The sequence below is a fragment of the Denticeps clupeoides genome, chromosome 1 (assembly GCF_900700375.1).
Source record: "Denticeps clupeoides chromosome 1, fDenClu1.1, whole genome shotgun sequence".
Lineage (NCBI taxonomy): Eukaryota > Metazoa > Chordata > Actinopteri > Clupeiformes > Denticipitidae > Denticeps > Denticeps clupeoides.
Window position 1 is genome coordinate 2,545,136 of NC_041707.1, and position 19,056 is coordinate 2,564,191.

At 52.6% G+C, this 19,056-nt stretch overlaps 2 protein-coding genes across 5 annotated transcripts in view; one reads left to right on the forward strand and one right to left on the reverse strand.

Moving 5' to 3' along the window:
* Positions 1 to 846: 846 nt before the first annotated feature.
* On the forward strand, positions 847 to 13,630 carry tgfb3 (transforming growth factor, beta 3). The gene is made up of 7 exons (XM_028998710.1): positions 847 to 1,532; positions 4,389 to 4,552; positions 10,250 to 10,379; positions 10,481 to 10,588; positions 11,215 to 11,383; positions 12,645 to 12,798; positions 12,878 to 13,630. Exons 1-7 carry the CDS (start codon positions 1,187 to 1,189, stop codon positions 13,034 to 13,036), a joined length of 1,230 nt encoding a protein of 409 aa, XP_028854543.1. The 5' UTR covers positions 847 to 1,186; the 3' UTR covers positions 13,037 to 13,630.
* Positions 13,631 to 13,744: 114 nt separating this feature from the next.
* ttll5 (tubulin tyrosine ligase-like family, member 5) overlaps positions 13,745 to 19,056 on the reverse strand; it is a 60,381-nt gene continuing 55,069 nt past the window's right edge. For 3 of the 4 annotated variants that reach the window (XM_028987098.1, XM_028987089.1, XM_028987081.1), the window contains one exon: positions 13,746 to 14,533. In XM_028987098.1, coding sequence (XP_028842931.1) covers positions 14,481 to 14,533 — 53 coding nt within the window. In that variant the 3' untranslated portion in view covers positions 13,746 to 14,480. Of the gene's footprint in view, positions 14,534 to 19,056 lie in introns of all 4 variants that reach the window. The other variant, XM_028987112.1, reaches the window with a different exon arrangement.

The window sequence follows — 19,056 nt, forward strand, 5'->3', positions numbered from 1 at the left end:
AATAACAAAAACTAATATTACTAAATGTTCCATAGTTTTGTGACTAAGAAGTTTTTTAAACCTGTTTATTAATCAAGTGCATGTCATAATCAGATATATAAACCTTTCCTTTAACTAGTCATCATAGCTAGTCAACTAGAATCTGTTTTGTTAATTGGTCTGTTTTGTTACTGGACATCATGCTCATAATCTTCATAATGCTCATACTTTTTTTTTACTTTTATGGGCTTATTGTACAATATTTCCATGCTCATATTTACTGGGATGCTTGACCCAACGGAGAATGGTTTGTGTTATATTTTGGATTTGAAGGACTTTTGCAATGAATTAAAACGATCGCTACGCCACATTTACGGAGACTCCAGCAGTCTCTGGCCGCTGGCCTATTTAAAGACTCTTTTCCCCTGGACACCCACTTTTACTCCCCCCTGCACTCTGGAAGACGCCGCATGGCGAAACATTCGTTCTGTGCATTTTTTATATTGCATGCAGGTCTTGACTAGTTATTTTATTTTACGTCTTTATTTATTATGCTGCCAACGTATTTTTCATTGTTCCTTTAAGAGTGGCAGTGAAAACTATTCTATTCTTTTTTATAATTATTCTATTCTATTCTCTTCTGTTATACATGTCTGATGGTGCCCGGTGGATTGACCACCAGGTGGCGCGCCACGACCGGCGCTGGGCGCTGTTCCTGCCCCCGTGGCGTCGCTTGATGAATGAAGTCTGAACCCCGCCCCCGCGCCACGTAACCCCGCCCCTGCGCCGCATAACCCCGCCCTGTCCCGCGTAACCCCGCCCCCGGCGCTCTTAAGGCGGCGGCGGCGGCCGTCCGGGCCGGAGAGTCCGCAGCAGGGGCGACAGGGCCGGATGGGAGACGGACAGACAGGTGACGGGCCACGGGGCAGGACGCAGCGGGCGGAGAAGCCGCCAACTCCTGAAGATGTAGACGGGAGCGAGATGCGCCACATTTCTACACTTCTCATCTGCGAAAATCATGCATAAAGTGCGGCACGGAGTACCGGCGGCGTGCGCCGGCATGGGATTAAACCGGGAGGGGAAGCGCGCAGACTAGCGGGAGCAGCCGGAGACCCTTCTCCTCCTCCTCCTCCAACCTCCTCCTCCTCCTCTCTCTCGCAGACGAACTCGCCGCTTCCTGCCGAATAAAGCGCGCCGCCCCGCAGCCATGCATCTGGGCGCAGCGCTCCTGCTGCTGCTGCTGCTGGGCTGCGTGACCGCGACCCTGTCCCTGTCCACCTGCACCACGGTGGACATCGACCACATCAAGAAGAAGCGGGTGGAGGCCATCCGGGGCCAGATCCTCAGCAAGCTGCGCCTGACCAGCCCGCCGCAGGCGCTGGGGCCGAACCAGGTCCCGTTCCAGGTGCTGGCGCTGTACAACAGCACCAGGGAGCTGATCGAGGAGCTGGGCCAGGACCGGCAGCAGAGCTGCGGCCAGGACAACACGGAGACCGAGTACTACGCCAAGGAGATCTACAAGTTCAACATGGTGCAGGGCCTGCCGGAGAACAGTGAGTTTTCATGTAGATGCTGGAACTGCATATATACTTATATACACACACATGTATGTATGTACTTATATACACACACACACACACACACATATATATATATATATATATATATACACACACACAATACAATATATACTATACACACACAAATAAATATATATATTTATATACACACACAATACAATATATACAACACACATACATAATATATATACACACACATAAATATATATATAGGTATATAAATTTATATGTGTGTATTGTATATATATTTATATAAACACACACACACAGCTATATACATATACGTATATACACACATATTCGAACACATCAGGGGCTGTTCATTTCCAGGAAACACACAAAGGTGGAGCAGGTTTTTTTTGACGTTTCCATCTGTAAGATCCCGCAGCAGCACTCCTGCAGGTTCGACTGCTGTGCGGACGGAAGCTCCGTACTGGAGCAGGCGGCCCGCCCCTCTACGAGTTCGTAAAACTCTGAACCACTGATGAATGGGGGAAATGATTCGTTGCTCCTGTGTGCCCTTGACGAGGGGTCTTTATAGCCGGAATTAGGGTGCATGCTCCCCAGGGAACTTTTCAGCAGTGAAGGGAATGTCCAACGTTTATACAACTTGCGGTATTTTACCAGTAGTGGCGGGGACAGTCCCCCCTGGACTCTGTGCTCTCCTGCTCGTTCTGGGTTTAATGGTTTAGTCGTGCCGCGTTCCTCCTCTCAAAACCAACGCTGAACAGACCGCCCTCACGCTCCGCCCAAAGTTCCGAGCACCCGATAAAAGTAAAAAGCTGGAAGTGAACGTTCACGGGGTCTCGCGTGAAGGCGGGTACGCCGAGAGGGGTGACCTTTGACCTCTGCACTTCGCTAATGTGGCCAGGGTCGGTCTGGGACCTGTGGGCCGCAGTGGTCGTCGATTCAGCGGGCGGAGCTGAAGACGTAGTGGTCCTGATATATGGAATAGTCAGAAGGTGATGTCATTTCCAAGCAAAACAGAGGCCGCGCTTTCTGGCTGCGTTCGTGGGGCCGAACGTCCGGCCCCCTCCTCTCTTACGCCCTCCCTTCACGTACACACACAGATTCTCTTCTTGAGGTTCGCTGTGTGGTGCAGTGGAGACGCCCGACTTCCATCGTCCTTCGGGTACCCTCACTGGCACCTAAAATCGCCGCGGCATCACTCAGAGACCGAGCCGCTTCGGTAAACCAGCTCGGCTCAACTCTACTTTGGGTTATTTTTTCCGGTTGACCAAATGATTCGTAGTCTCGGGACCCACATCAAACCCTTGTTCAGCAAGAACAGCGGAGCCCAGAACTTCCACGGCGCTGAAGAGCTTTAACTCCGAGGGGTTAAATCCCAGGACGTTTCTATTGGCTGTGACAAAGCGACGTGACTGTCCTCTGTGTTTGACCGTCGCCCTTGGTGACAGGCCCGTTCGTGTCCTCTCTGCACACTGTTGTCATCGGCATCATGAGCAGCTTCACCTCATTATCTTCAGAGGAGAACTCCTGCTTCGCACATGAAATATTTTCCCACACGCCGCTCGGCCGTTTAAGCTCCGCCCCCCCCCCCCCCCCCCCCCCCCCCCGCAGTAAACAAGGCCCAGAATTCCCAGAAGCTCCTAAGGCAGGTCACCTGGGGGGGTGGCGGAGGAAGGACAACAGGACTCCAAATACCGCAGCCATGGAACAAATTACCTACAGGCAAAAAATACGCCGTAATGCGAAATCCACTTAAAGCTGCTGCGGCGGGACGAATGAGGTCATCCAAGAGGAAGCCGGCGGCCTGATTAGAATTTCGGGCTTTCCACCTCCGGCCAGACACCTCACCGTCAGAGGGCCGGAATATGCAGGGCAGGAACGTTCCCGGTGAAGAATCCACCACGTTCACTGCCGGGGTGTTCCGTTGCACCTTAAGCTGTGAATTCACGTTGCCGCGTGGCTCGTAAAACGCTGCCGCTGCTCGGCCCGTCAACACAATAAACATTTTTATCATTAAGAGAAGAATAGAAGCCGAGGCCGGTTACATTTCTAACACCAGCATTCCGAGGTTTAATCGGAATACGTACGGAAGAATAAATTGTTCTAGGACGGCCTTGTGGTTTCAGTGAAGTATAAATCAGCCGGTTTTATTTCACATCCTTGACCCCGCAGATGATTCTCAAGGTTGAGTGTCAACATCAGGTTGTGGTTCTGGATAACGGAACATCTCCAACACAGCAGGTTCTATGGATTGGTTAGTAGACCCGGTGACAGGGTCGTGGGCAACTAGAAGATCTGCCTGCAGGACGTCTTGGTGAAGCTGTTAATGCTGTGATGTACCATGCTGACCAGTGAAAGGTCCTAAGAGTGACATGTGAGGGTCAGTGTGACCATGGAGAGATGAAAGCAGGTGTCCTGACAGACCCTGTGGTTGGCTGTGGCCATTGTTTATTTTTTTGGAAGCGATAGTATCAGGATGCATTATGGGAGGAAGACATTCTAGTAAAGACAGTGAAGAAACTGTGGGTCCTTCATTAACCATTTTAAAGACCACTTACAGATCTCAGTCTCATGGAGCTTCTGTGAAGGACCTAGCACTAGAACACATTCACTTAGTTTGGATTGATTACATTGTGGATACTGTGGGAACTCTAATTAACTTTAAGAGTAGTCCTGTAGAAATAAGACTGGTCCACATGGGTGCAGGAGGTCCTGGCGCTGGACTGGACCACCTGCAGGCTCTGGTCAGGACTATTGCCTCTAGAACATTCAGTAGGAAGTGACACATTGGTAGACCATCTTACGTTCTTTAAAGCCACGGACTGCGTTTCATAACCTCTGACCTCTTCGTCTCCACAGACGATCTCCCGTTCTGTCCCAAGGGCATCACCTCCAAGGTTTTCCGCTTTAACGTTTCCACAATGGAAAAGAACGCCACCAACTTGTTCCGGGCGGAGTTCCGTGCGCGCCGGGTGCCCAACTCCAGTGCCAAGAGGAACGAGCAGCGCATCGAGTTGTACCAGGTACGTCATTACAAACGTCGTAACATTTAATAAAACAAATTTACAACACGCGAAACACTTTAACCAATCACGAAGCAGATTTACAAGCAGCGGATGATACGGAACGGATCGGTACGTTAGACCAGACTGACAAACTGACCAATCGAATCCAATCCGACCATCCAGCATGGTTCACAATCTCATTCCATTTCTTTGGAGGCTTCTGGATTACACCAAATGGGACAAAGCGGGAGACTATAAAATGATTCGAAGACACATAGATGGTTGAAACGGTGTTCCTCTGAAGTTCCAATAATCATGAGCTTTAGTTATTAAACTGGCTTCCTCAGGGCAGCAGATGATGTTTCCTGGGGAGAACGTCCTTCTCGAGGGTCAGGACTCTGGCCTGTACAGTTATCATGGCGGCACAAGCAGGAAGTTCTATTAAATTTATACAGCAGGTCCGCGCCTCCTCCTCCTCCCTGTCTCGGTTTTCGACTGAGCCCTGATCTTTATTCCAGGTGCCGCCGCTCGAATGGATTCTGCATTTGTGCATTTTAAGCGGCGAACAAAGGCGGGATTGTGAGGAACTTGTGTTCGCGTCCGAGCCTCCCCGCCAGAAGCTGCCAGTCCGTGTCGTCTCGTCAATTGAAATTGGGTTTTGCGGGCCGAGCTGCTCCTAGATGTTCCCGCCGAGCCCGAAATACACTTCCAATTGGCCGGAGACCCGCACCTGTGCGCACGGCGGGGAATTTCCAATCAGGTCCCGCTTTAATCTCCCATGGGAACCGAGCGATCGGGTTCCACCGTTTCCTGCCAGGGAGACGTGCGTCTCCAGGCCCGCATACCGCCCGGCCACAGCCTGTCAGGCGCTCAGATGGTTTCCAGGAGCTCGGCTGGAGATAGACGCTGGGTCAGGGGTGGAAGATGGCTGGCGAGGGGGTTCCTCAAGTTCCCCAGCCTGTGGCTGAACAGGAAGCCAGATTAAATTCTCCCGCCGTTTGGGAACCGTCTTATCCGTGGTCGTCTGGGTGAGTGAAGAGCCACCACAGACTGGAATGGGCCGAGACTCCTAGTTCCTGCAAGCTTGATCAAAGTGTCCAAATCGTGGCTTTATTCTGAGTGGAAAGTAATGGTGGGCCGGCGTCGGGTTGGATCAGAGTGGGCCGGCGTCGGGTTGGATCAGAGCGGAGTGGGCCGGCGTCGGGTTGGATCAGAGCGGAGTGGGCTGGCGTCGGGTTGGATCAGAGCGGAGTGGGCTGGCGTCGGGTTGGATCAGAGCGGAGTGGGCCGGCGTCGGGTTTAATCAGAGTACCAGCGTCAGGTTTGATCAGAGCGGAGTGGCCCGGCGTCGGGTTTGTTCAGAGCGGAGTGGCCCGGTGTCGGGTTTGATCAGAGCGGAGTGGCCCGGCGTCGGGTTTGATCAGAGCGGAGTGGGCCGCCGCCGGGTTGGATCAGAGCACCAGCGTCGGGTTGGATCAGAGCGGAGTGGGCCGGCGTCGGGTTTGATCAGAGCGGAGTGGGCCAGCCCGGGTTTGATCAGAGCGGAGTGGGCCGGCGTCGGGTTTGATCAGAGCGGAGTGGGCCGGCGTCGGGTTTGATCAGAGCGGAGTGTGCTGGCGTCGGGTTTGATCAGAGCACCAGCGTCAGGTTGGATCAGAGCGGAGTGGGCCGGCGTCGGGTTTGATCAGAACAGAGTGGGCCGGTGTCGGGTTTGATCAGAGCGGAGTGGGCCGGCTTCGGGTTTGATCAGAGCACCAGCGTCGGGTTGGATCAGAGCGGAGTGGGCCAGCGTCGGGTTGGATCAGAGCGGAGTGGGCCAGCGTCGGGTTTGATCAGAGCACCAGCGTCAGGTTTGATCAGAGCACCAGCATCGGGTTTGATCAGAGCACCAGCGTCGGGTTGGATCAGAGCGGAGTGGGCCAGTGTCGGATTTGATCAGAGCAGAGTGGGCCAGCGTCGGGTTTGATCAGAGCGGAGTGGGGCGGCGTCGGGTTGGATCAGAGCACCAGCGTCGGGTTTGATCAGAGCGGAGTGGGGCGGCGTCGGGTTGGATCAGAGCACCAGCGTCGGGTTTGATCAGAGCGGAGTGGGCTGGCGTCAGGTTTGATCAGAACGGAGTGGGCCGGCGTCAGGTTGGATCAGAGCGGAGTGGGCTGGCGTCGGGTTGGATCAGAGCACCAGTGTCGGGTTAGATCAGAGCGGAGTGGGCTGGCATCGGGTTTGATCAGAACGGAGTGGGCCGGCGTCGGGTTGGATCAGAGCGGAGTGGGGCGGTGTCGGGTTGGATCAGAGCGGAGTGGGCCGGCGTTGGGTTTCATCAGAGCACCAGCGTCAGGTTTGATCAGAGCAGAGAGGGGCAGCGTCGGAGTTGATCAGATCACCAGCGTCGGGTTTGATCAGAGCGGAGTGGGGCGGCGTCGGGTTTCATCAGAGCGGAGTGTGCTGGCGTCGGGTTTGATCAGAGCACCAGCGTCAGGTTGGATCAGAGCGGAGTGGGCCGGCGTCGGGTTTGATCAGAACAGAGTGGGCCGGCGTCGGGTTTGATCAGAACAGAGTGGGCCGGTGTCGGGTTTGATCAGAGCGGAGTGGGCCGGCTTCGGGTTTGATCAGAGCACCAGCGTCGGGTTGGATCAGAGCGGAGTGGGCCAGCGTCGGGTTGGATCAGAGCGGAGTGGGCCAGCGTCGGGTTGGATCAGAGCGGAGTGGGCCAGCGTCGGGTTTGATCAGAGCACCAGCGTCAGGTTTGATCAGAGCACCAGCATCGGGTTTGATCAGAGCACCAGCGTCAGGTTTGATCAGAGCACCAGCATCGGGTTTGATCAGAGCACCAGCGTCGGGTTGGATCAGAGCGGAGTGGGCCAGTGTCGGATTTGATCAGAGCAGAGTGGGCCAGCGTCGGGTTTGATCAGAGCGGAGTGGGGCGGCGTCGGGTTGGATCAGAGCACCAGCGTCGGGTTTGATCAGAGCGGAGTGGGGCGGCGTCGGGTTGGATCAGAGCACCAGCGTCGGGTTTGATCAGAGCGGAGTGGGCTGGCGTCAGGTTGGATCAGAGCGGAGTGGGCTGGCGTCGGGTTGGATCAGAGCACCAGTGTCGGGTTAGATCAGAGCGGAGTGGGCTGGCATCGGGTTTGATCAGAACGGAGTGGGCCGGCGTCGGGTTGGATCAGAGCACCAGCGTCGGGTTTGATCAGAGCGGAGTGGGCTGGCGTCAGGTTTGATCAGAACGGAGTGGGCCGGCGTCAGGTTGGATCAGAGCGGAGTGGGCTGGCGTCGGGTTGGATCAGAGCACCAGTGTCGGGTTAGATCAGAGCGGAGTGGGCTGGCATCGGGTTTGATCAGAACGGAGTGGGCCGGCGTCGGGTTGGATCAGAGCGGAGTGGGGCGGTGTCGGGTTGGATCAGAGCGGAGTGGGCCGGCGTTGGGTTTCATCAGAGCACCAGCGTCAGGTTTGATCAGAGCAGAGAGGGGCAGCGTCGGAGTTGATCAGATCACCAGCGTCGGGTTTGATCAGAACGGAGTGGGCCGGCGTCGGAGTTGATCAGAACGGAGTGGGCCGGCGTTGGGTTGGATCAGAGCGGAGTGGGGCAGCGTCGGGTTGGATCAGAGCACCAGCGTCGGGTTGGATCAGAGCGGAGTGGGCCGGCGTCGGGTTTCATCAGAGCACCAGCGTCGGGTTTGATCAGAGCGGAGTGGGGCGGCGTCGGGTTTGATCAGAGCACCAGCGTCGGGTTTGATCAGAACGGAGTGGGGCGGCGTCGGGTTGGATCAGAGCACCAGCGTCGGGTTTGATCAGAGCGGAGTGGGGCGGCGTCGGGTTGGATCAGAGCACCAGCGTCGGGTTTGATCAGAACGGAGTGGGCCCGCGTCGGGTTTTGTCAGAACGGAGTGGGCCGGCGTCGGGTTTGGTCAGAGCGGAGTGGGAGTCGGGTTGGATCAGAGTGGGCCAGCGTCGGGTTGGATCAGAACGGAGTGGGCCGGCGTCGGGTTTGATCAGAGCGGAGTGGGCCGGCGTTGGGTTGGATCAGAGCGGAGTGGGCCGGCGTCGGGTTTGATCAGAACGGAGTGGGCCGGCATCGGGTTTCATCAGAACGGAGTGGGCCGGCGTCGGGTTTTGTCAGAACGGAGTGGGCCGGCGTCGGGTTTGGTCAGAGCGGAGTGGGAGTCGGGTTGGATCAGAGTGGGCCAGCGTCGGGTTTGATCAGAGCGGAGTGGGCCGGCGTCGGGTTTGGTCAGAGCGGAGTGGGAGTCGGGTTGGATCAGAGTGGGCCAGCGTCGGGTTTGATCAGAGCGGAGTGGGCCGGCGTCGGGTTTGATCAGAGCGGAGTGGGCCGGCGTCGGGTTGGATCAGAGCACCAGCGTCGGGTTTGATCAGAACGGAGTGGGGCGGCGTCGGGTTTCATCAGAACGGAGTGGGCCGGCGTCGGGTTTTGTCAGAACGGAGTGGGCCGGCGTCGGGTTTGGTCAGAGCGGAGTGGGAGTCGGGTTGGATCAGAGTGGGCCAGCGTCGGGTTTGATCAGAGCGGAGTGGGCCGGCGTCGGGTTGGATCAGAGCGGAGTGGGCCGGCGTCGGGTTTGATCAGAACGGAGTGGGCCGGCATCGGGTTTCATCAGAACGGAGTGGGCCGGCGTCGGGTTTGGTCAGAGCGGAGTGGGAGTCGGGTTGGATCAGAGTGGGCCAGCGTCGGGTTTGATCAGAGCGGAGTGGGCCGGCGTCGGGTTGGATCAGAGCGGAGTGGGCCGGCGTCGGGTTTGATCAGAACGGAGTGGGCCGGCATCGGGTTTCATCAGAACGGAGTGGGCCGGCGTCGGGTTTGGTCAGAGCGGAGTGGAGTGGGAGTCGGGTTGGATCAAAGTGGGCCGGCGTCGGGTTGGATCAGAGTGGAGTGGGGCGGCGTCGGGTTGGATTAGAGCGGAGTGGGCCGGCGTCGGGTTTGGTCAGAGCGGAGTGGAGTGGGAGTCGGGTTGGATCAGAGTGGGCCGGCGTCGGGTTTGATCAGAACGGAGTGGGCCGGCGTCGGGTTGGATCAGAACGGAGTGGAGTGGGAGTCGGTGTGTATAGATCAGCGCTACAGTGGAATAAATCCCGTTTAATGGGAGGAGGAGGAGGGCTGAACAGCGAGAGGTGAGGGTCCAGGATGCAGGAAGGAGAATAATGACTGCAAAATCGGTACTCGTTCCAGCACCGTAGACACACACACACACACACACACACACACACACACACACACTACAAATATTCTACTAGACACTCACACACAGACAGAGGCAGTCACTTTTTCCATGAGAGAGAAATAGAGTATTTTGTCCCTGGGCATCCTCGAGTGTCTGGCTTAGGCTGCATTGGCTGGGCTCTCTCACACACACACACACACACACACAATGCAAATCGCTTTTTATTACCATGCGGTGGAGTCACATTACATTCGCAATACGGGGGAGAAAAAAAAATCTATTAGAATGAATATATATTTGAAGTGCGACTGCGGTGCTGAAAGTCCATTTTGTGCAGATTATGGCTTTCGAACCACCGAACTTCGTGAAAATGTGTAATTTTTTTTTAAACCCCTGCTGTTCGTTGTCGTGATGAGGCCACCTGGGAAAACGTTTCTCAGTCGTGCTCCTGGAAGGACGCTCGCCTCCATCAGGTGCAGGACCAGGTTGTTCTGGCTCCTGGTGCTCGTGTCAACGCCTCTGTGACCCTCTCGCCACGCGCAGATCCTCCAGAAGGACGAGCACATAGCCAAGCAGCGGTACATCGGAGGCAAAAACGTCCTGACCAAGGGCACGCCGGAGTGGGTGTCCTTCGACGTGACCGAGACGGTGCGGGAGTGGCTCATGAACAGAGGTGAATACGTCCCGTTCATCTGCAGGTTGTGTAACGTGCGACGTTTTTAATGGATTCGAAATGAGTAAAGCTCATGAAGTTTCACCACATTGTTTCCAAAGAGACCAACCTGGGCCTGGAGATCAGCGTCCACTGTCCTTGTCACACCTTCAGCCCCAACGGGGACATCATAGACAACATGAACGAGGTGCTGGATGTCAAGTTCAAAGGTCAGTATTCGTACGACGGGACGATTCAATTCAGTTCTAATTCCGTATTATTATTATTCTTATTAACACAAACAGCAGGAGGAAGTTCTGCCCCACAGATATTTTTTTATTTCCTACACTGGCGCGGGGGCGTGGTTATGGGCGGGGCCTGGTCGCCTGTGGGGAAACCTGCAGCTTGGCGTCGGTTCTGTCTGTGTTGGAAGTTTTGGAAGTGTGACGCTTCTGAGAAGCTGACCCGAGAGTCTGCTCCACCACTGGTGGTCCCGGCCTGGATGCTCGAGCTCCAACGTCTTCTGTTGAGTTTCCAGAGCTGCTTCCACGGCCGGAGAAGCATTTGGCGTCCAGGTGTGGTCCGTGTTTGCATTCCAGTTAAATGACATGAACTCAGAGAAGAAGCTCCAAACGTCTAGTTCACGCTGCCTGGACGAAGCGGCAGCTGAAAAATGACAATTACCGTAAACCATCACAAGGCCCAGGTTCAAACCCCACTTAATACCATCGTGTCCCTGAGTGTCTCCTGTCCCTGTCCCTCTGGTACACGTTCTTCATTCTAAACTCCGTACTTGGCGGAGCCGAACGGTGGAAGATTTATTTTATTATTAAAATGTCTGCGCTGCCCTCTGCAGGAGTGGAGGGCGACTACGAGGAAATCCGGTGGGACCTCGGGCGGCTGAAGCAGAAGAAGGAGCAGCCGCTTCCTCACCTCATCCTCATGCTGCTTCCACCCCACCGGCTGGACGGCCAGTCTTCATCGCGCCGACGCAAGCGGGCCCTGGACACCAACTACTGCTTCAAGTAAGTGGGGACCTGAAGAGAGGTGGGAGATGAACCACAACTCCCACCATCGCTGGGCTTTAAATGGAGGCTTCAGTGCAGGTGAAAGAAGCTTGAATCAGATTCTTAACTCAGAATATCGTTCATCAAGTTCCGACTTTTCACTTAATTCTAGACATTTCGCTCACTGGACCGCGTCCCCGATATTATTTAATAATTCTGACGAATTCCCGCCCCCGGCAGAGTCATCAGGGCCGCCGCTCATTTGTTCAGGCTGCGGCGACCAAAAGGTCACGACTCTCAATCACAGAATTACATGAATCCAATTGGGTTCATATTGCAAAAATAAATACATAAACCCACAAACCCATAAATTCATAATAAAGACCCTTGGGTCCATTGAAGTTGAAAATAAATAAAGTCCAGTGGATTCATCTTATTGAAACCTAACTGTCGTAATATCAAGCGAAAAACACGACGTTGAAGCGTAAAATAAGAGGTTGGAATTGAGCTTCACGTTTACGTTGCCTGAGGATTCGGTTGGACTTTTTGGCACAGTTCTCTCGTGTGGGCGGGGCTTCACAGGCATTAGAGTGACTGTATACAACCGAATCCTCGGGCAGCGTAAAAGTAAAACAGGGCGGAGCTGGATTTTCGTGGGCCGAACGCGTTGCGATCTACGGACCCCTCCTGTCAAGGGGGCGTGTCCCACCGTTAGTGGGTGGTACTGATGCGGCGGATGCACTCTGCGAACCCAGCCAGGCCGAACGGGTTGGAGGGCAACGCCGCCTCCACCGCAGTGGCCGCCCGGCTGGCTTCGTCTCCGCATTCCCGTCCCGCCTGCACGCACCGGGCCCGGCGTGTCGAGATCTGTCCTCGTGCGTCCCCGGCGTGGCGGCCGGCCTGCTGAACACCTGGGACCGGTCCAGGAGGGAAACAATGACACACCTTCCAGTGGAATTTCCGCGCCTGATATGTTTATAAGGAAGTAAAGTGTGAAAGTAGTCGTCTGGAGGGGGAGAAGAACCCCGTACCCGGACGCGGTGTAGGCCCCGTCCACACGGAGACGCTGTTTTAACCTGTAGGTGGCGCTCTCTAGTTCTTTTCATTCGAAATGTGCAGCGGAGAGACGATTTCAAGTTTCTAGTGTTGTCCGCCATTGTTGTATGCAGGACTCGTTTGGGGTTAAAGGTCATGTTGGAGGTTGGACTGATATGTCCTCCAGAGTGTGGACGGGGCCTAAAACGTCCATTTCTCTCTCTCTCTCTCCCCAACGTTTCAGCAACTATGAAGAGAACTGCTGCGTGAGGGAACTGTACATCGACTTCCGGAAGGACCTGGGCTGGCGCTGGATCCACGAGCCCAAGGGCTACTACGCCAACTTCTGCTCGGGCCCCTGCCCGTACCTGCGCAGCGCCGACACCACGCACAGCTCGGTAGGTGCACACGTTGGCACGCCCTCCCTCCCTGAGCCCGCCTCCCTCCCTCCCTGAGCCCGCCTCCCTCCCTCCGCAGCTGCTGAGCCTGTACAACACGCTGAACCCGGAGGCGTCGGCCTCGCCGTGCTGCGTCCCGCAGGACCTGGAGCCGCTCACCATCCTCTACTACGTCGGCCGGACGCCCAAGGTGGAGCAGCTCTCCAACATGATCGTCAAGTCGTGCAAGTGCAGCTGAGGAGGAAGAGGAGGAAGAGGAGGAGGACCGAACTGGACTCGGGGAGAACAAAAAAGAAGAAGAAGAATACCTCGAACCGCCTTCCTCACACTCCTTACCCACAATGCAGTGCTGCCCCCTCCCGTTGAACCAATGAGCCCTTTTTTTTTGTTTGTTTTTATTTACGTATTTTACATGTTTTCCGGTACTTTCCAGCTGCCTGAAACCCTGGGCATTTCACCTCCATTTTTATACTTTTGTCCGTGATGAAAGCAGAGTCTCCTGATCAGAATATTAGAAATAAGAACAGATTTGCTGGAGTAGAATAGTCGGTTGTTTTTTTTCGTTTGGCTTATGCTAGAGTCCATCATGAAGACGCGACGAGCGGGACTTTTAGGACATTCAGCTTATAAATAATAATTTAAAAAGAAAGAGAAACGCTGGAAACTTTCTGAAAATTGTCATGTTTACCTCTGTTATAAAACAGACTGACTTTCTAGGGATTTATTTTTGTCTTGTTATTAAATGAAACCGGTCATTTTCTGTATGTCACTAAGTGAACGCTAAACCACAAACTGTAAATGAATTTTTTTTTTTTTGGTTTCTATTACTCCTGAAAACACTTTTTTTTTTTTTTTTTTTTTTTATTAAAATGGTCTTTGACAAAAAAAAGATTGTTTTTATTGTCAACTGGTTTTTGAAACCCAGCAAAACAAAATTCTTATTAAAGTGTCAAATACAAAAATGTACCTTAAACATGAGAACTAAGATTTTACACACCATCAGCCACAAATGCAAACAAATAAGATAATTATGAATGAAATATAGAGCTATTGTTAATATTCAAGTATTTTCACTAAATTAAAAAAAAAAAAAAAATCATTTAAAAATAGATTCATTCGTCGCCCTGAGTATTTTCAAGAAAATAATTTAAAAAAAATTTTTTTAAATAATAAAATCAGCCCAGTCACTTCCTGAAAACATTCCTGTTCTCCTCCGAAATGGAGGACATTTCAGAGGCGTCCCAGTCACATGTTCTACACAACAACAGAGACTTGGTGTCCAGCTCGGTTTATTAATGAATATGGAGACCCTGCCTTCGGTCAGGGTCTCGGTGTTGCGGTCAGCTGTTCCTGGACGTCTGTCACCACAATCTCTTGTTGGGGGCGGGGGGATTGACAAGTGCAAGGACAGGACGGCGAGACTGAAATGTCACCGCAGCGCGCAGTCAACGTCAATCCAGATATCTTGTTGCACAGACGCACGCCGTGACGGGAAATAAATAGTCCTGGATCGACATCCGACGGCGTCCCAACGGGGACGTGCTCGCCAGCTGCAGTCATCTGAACACCAAGCGGGACACGGGCACCCTTTCGCTCCCAGGATGCACCTGTCATGTAAACGGGGCTTTTACTTTACTTCCAAAGTGGACCCCAGGCCAGCGCCTGTGGCACCTCGGAAACTGTTATCTGTGTCTGGATCCCTGACGGGGGAATAGTCTGCTGTACACAGAGAGACCTGCAGAAAGAGGAAAATAGGAAATATTCAATAATCAAACTCTCTCATTTCCTTTAGTCCAGGGACAGAGATTCAATGTTCTTGCAAATAATAAAATCTGATATTCTAATCTACCGAATCAAGCGTACAGACTACCGGCAGATAAATCCTGGTTCCTGGCAACTGCTAAACGACTAGAGGGTCACCACAGCCACCACCACCGTAACAACTACAGCTGCAGGGATCTTTCTCTTATTGGACAGTCACCAACCCTGCACTGACACCACTTGCAGGCTCACTCCACCCTGGACGGTCGTCCCTCTCTGTATCACTCCTTCCCAACGTTTCTTCCTTTCTTTTTTTCTCCCTTTTTTTGTGTGGGGTTTTTCCTTGTGTGCAGAAGGGTCAAGTGAGTTGGGTGTCAACTGTAGGGCCTGTCAAAGCCCATTGAGACATACTGTATGTGATTTTGGGCTTTATAAGAAATAAATGTTGTTGTTGTTGCTGATTATCTGGTTTACACCATATGGCAGCTAAATAAAACTATGAACAGCATATTGCAGGGGCCAAACAAGCATGTTCCTTGAGGAACCTCGGGAAAAAGGTCCTTGTCTTGTCCCAGCAGTCCCCAACAACATTCTCTATCATTCTCCCGCTGCAGACTCGACTTATTTTGCAGCTCCTTCACACCATGTGGAAGCGCGAGAAGGAAACCATCAGCTCAGCTTCCAATTCAGACACCAAGGGGGAAAATCAAACACATCACATAATATCTCCCGACTGTCCCTTACATCCTCTTTCTGGTGGTGCTGTGCAGAATGTGCGAACGGCACAGCTTTTTAAACTGGAATTATCCTGGTTTCATGCTTGGAAACGGCGAACTGGTCGAAGACTGAAACCGAGCTCCAATGTTGCGGGGAATTCAGGAGAGCACATTGTCAACATTCTCATCTGATTCCAGCCATTCGTTCCTGGTGGAGGCACACAGTGTCCTCTGCGGTTTGATACTGGTGTCAAGAAACAACTGTTTCAACCGCAGAAATACACCTGCATCCAGTTTTTTTAAATGAACAAACACTTACACTCTAATTAATGAATTAATGAATAAGCACTAAATAAGTAATAGTCAGACAGGAACAGGAAGTACCTGTATGTTGTTGATTAGGAACGAACAACCCACTCAGCCCTTTTTGTTGGAGTGTAATTATTTACAACACCCAGAAAATGAACTTTAAAGATGTTTTTACAAAAACAAAGTTTACAAGGGGGAGGAGCCTATAGGCAAGATTGACAGCTCTCACACTCCCTATGTACTCATTCTATAGGACTTAATGCTCCTCCTGTCAATATGTGACATGCAGGTTATCAGGGGCTTTAATTCCTAGTGAACGTGACCACGCCCACTACCAACACCAACAGGCAGGTTAACAGACGCTTTAATTCCAGCGAACGTGACCACGCCCACTATCAACAGCAACATGCAGGTTATCAGGCGCTTTAATTACAGCGAACGTGACCACGCCCACTACCAACACCAACAGGCAGGTTAACAGACGCTTTAATTCCAGCAAACGTGACCACGCCCACTATCAACAGCAACATGCAGGTTATCAGAACTTTAATTACAGCAAACGTGACCACGCCCACTACCAACACCAACATGCAGGTTATCAGGCGCTTTAATTCCAGCGAACGTGACCACGCCCACTACCAACACCAACAGGCAGGTTAACAGACGCTTTAATTCCAGCAAACGTGACCACGCCCACTATCAACAGCAACATGCAGGTTATCAGAACTTTAATTACAGCAAACGTGACCACGCCCACTACCAACACCAACATGCAGGTTATCAGGCGCTTTAATTCCAGCGAACGTGACCACGCCCACTACCAACACCAACAGGCAGGTTAACAGACGCTTTAATTCCAGCGAACGTGACCACGCCCACTATCAACAGCAACATGCAGGTTATCAGGCGCTTTAATTCCAGCAAACATGACCACGCCCACTACCAACACCAACAGGCAGGTTAACAGACGCTTTAATTCCAGCGAACGTGACCACGCCCACTATCAACAGCAACATGCAGGTTATCAGGCGCTTTAATTCCAGCGAACGTGACCACGCCCACTACCAACACCAACAGGCAGGTTAACAGACGCTTTAATTCCAGCAAACGTGACCACGCCCACTATCAACAGCAACATGCAGGTTATCAGAACTTTAATTACAGCAAACGTGACCACGCCCACTACCAACACCAACATGCAGGTTATCAGGCGCTTTAATTCCAGCGAACGTGACCACGCCCACTACCAACACCAACAGGCAGGTTAACAGACGCTTTAATTCCAGCGAACGTGACCACGCCCACTATCAACAGCAACATGCAGGTTATCAGGCACTTTAATACCAGTGAACGTGACCACGCCCACTACCAACACCAACAGGCAGGTTAACAGACGCTTTAATTCCAGCGAACGTGACCACGCCCACTATCAACAGCAACATGCAGGTTATCAGGCGCTTTAATTCCAGCAAACATGACCACGCCCACTACCAACACCAACAGGCAGGTTAACAGACGCTTTAATTCCAGCGAACGTGACCACGCCCACTATCAACAGCAACATGCAGGTTATCAGGCACTTTAATACCAGTGAACGTGACCACGCCCACTACAGACAGCAATATGCAGGTTATCAGACGCTTTATTTCCAGCGAACGTGACCACGCCCACTATCAACAGCAACATGCAGGTTATCAGGCGCTTTAATTCCAGTGAACGTGACCACGCCCACTATCAACAGCAAGATGCAGGTTATCAGGCACTTTAATTCCAGTGAACGTGACCACGCCCACTACCATCACCAACATTCAGGTTATCAGGCGCTTTAATTCCAGTGAACGTGACCATGCCCACTACCAACACCAACATGCAGGTTATCAGGCGCTTTAATTCCTAGTGTACGTGACCACGCCCACTACCAACACCAACATGCAGGTTATCAGGCGCTTTAATTCCAGTCAACGTGACCACGCCCACTACCAACACCAACATGCAGGTTATCAGGCGCTTTAATTCCAGTCAACGTGACCACGCCCACTACCAACACCAACATGCAGGTTAACAGACGCTTTAATTCCAGCGAACGTGACCACGCCCACTACCAACACCAACATGCAGGTTATCAGGCGCTTTAATTCCAGTCAACGTGACCACGCCCACTACCAACACCAACATGCAGGTTATCAGGCGCTTTAATTCCAGCGAACGTGACCACGCCCACTACCAACACCAACATGCAGGTTATCAGGCGCTTTAATTCCAGCGAACGTGACCACGCCCACTACCAACACCAACAGGCAGGTTATCAGGCGCTTTAATTCCAGTGAACGTGACCACGCCCACTACCAACACCAACAGGCAGGTTATCAGGCGCTTTAATTCCTAGTGAACATGACCACGCCCACTACCAACACCAACATGCAGGTTATCAGGCGCTTTAATTCCAGCAAACGTGACCACGCCCACTACCAACACCAACATGCAGGTTATCAGGCGCTTTAATTCCAGTGTTCTGATGAATGAACTGGTGGATGTGCAACATCTAGCTTCAAGTAATTCTATAAGTATTCAGGTAATTTTAGCATTAGCAAAAGAAAAAGAAAAAAAAGGCGATGCATAAGAAAAGGCAACGGGGCAGAGCTGGAAAATTTGAGCAGAAGCGTGAAGCAGAGAGGTGCACAACCAGATAAATGGTGTTTGGCGGCTGATCACGGAGAATGCTGCCTGTACGGATCCACACTAACTCCCTGTCACAGTCAATCAGGGCGCTGCGGCCATCCGAACACAAAGGGAACGCTGGCCACCCTTACTGGAAGCTGCAGACCTTCTCCAAACAACCTCTCTCCCTCTCTCTCTCTCCCTCTCTCTCCCCCTCTCCCTCTCTCTCTCTCTCTCTCTCTCTCTCTCTCTCTCTACGCTCCTGTTAAACTGCCGATGCCAAGCGCCTCCCAGCCCTTTCCCCTGAACGGTGGAAAAAATGCATTCATGAAATTCAGAAGCCGCTCGGCGCAGATCGAATTTCGGTTATTGATGAGTTTATAATAGGTCTGCCGAGCCACACCAAAGTACATATTCTGAGGGCGAGAGAGCGTAAGAACATCGGAAAGACGGCATTTCTGGCCTCGCCGTGAGCCGTGCTGTGTGTGTGTCCAGAACACACAGACACACGCGTGATTAACAGCGTGATGCGCACACTTACAGTATAGAAGGAATTTTGGGAAATGCTCCTGATGGGACGAGCAGATGTGCGGCAACTACTGCGTAATGTCCCTGTTACTGCAATAAAAATCCGGAGTGGAAAGAGTTGTGCAACTCCGGCGTGGAAACGTGAGTGCACGTGCACACCAACATGAGCACGGTATGGCCAACTGGGGGAAGGACGGGCGGGCGGGCGGGCGGAGTCACACCCAGCGCAAGTTTACGAGGATTCAACAAATGCAACCCTCATCGCCATCGCTGGAAATCAGATCCA

Excerpts from the sequence above, each read along its gene's own strand:
- tgfb3 (XM_028998710.1), top strand. The coding sequence starts at position 1,187 with ATGCATCTGGGCGCAGCGCTCCTGCTGCTGCTGCTGCTGGGCTGCGTG. Across the intron at positions 11,384-12,644 it reads GACACCAACTACTGCTTCAA|CAACTATGAAGAGAACTGCT; the intron begins GTAAGTGGGGAC and ends CCAACGTTTCAG. Across the intron at positions 12,799-12,877 it reads CCGACACCACGCACAGCTCG|CTGCTGAGCCTGTACAACAC; the intron begins GTAGGTGCACAC and ends CTCCCTCCGCAG.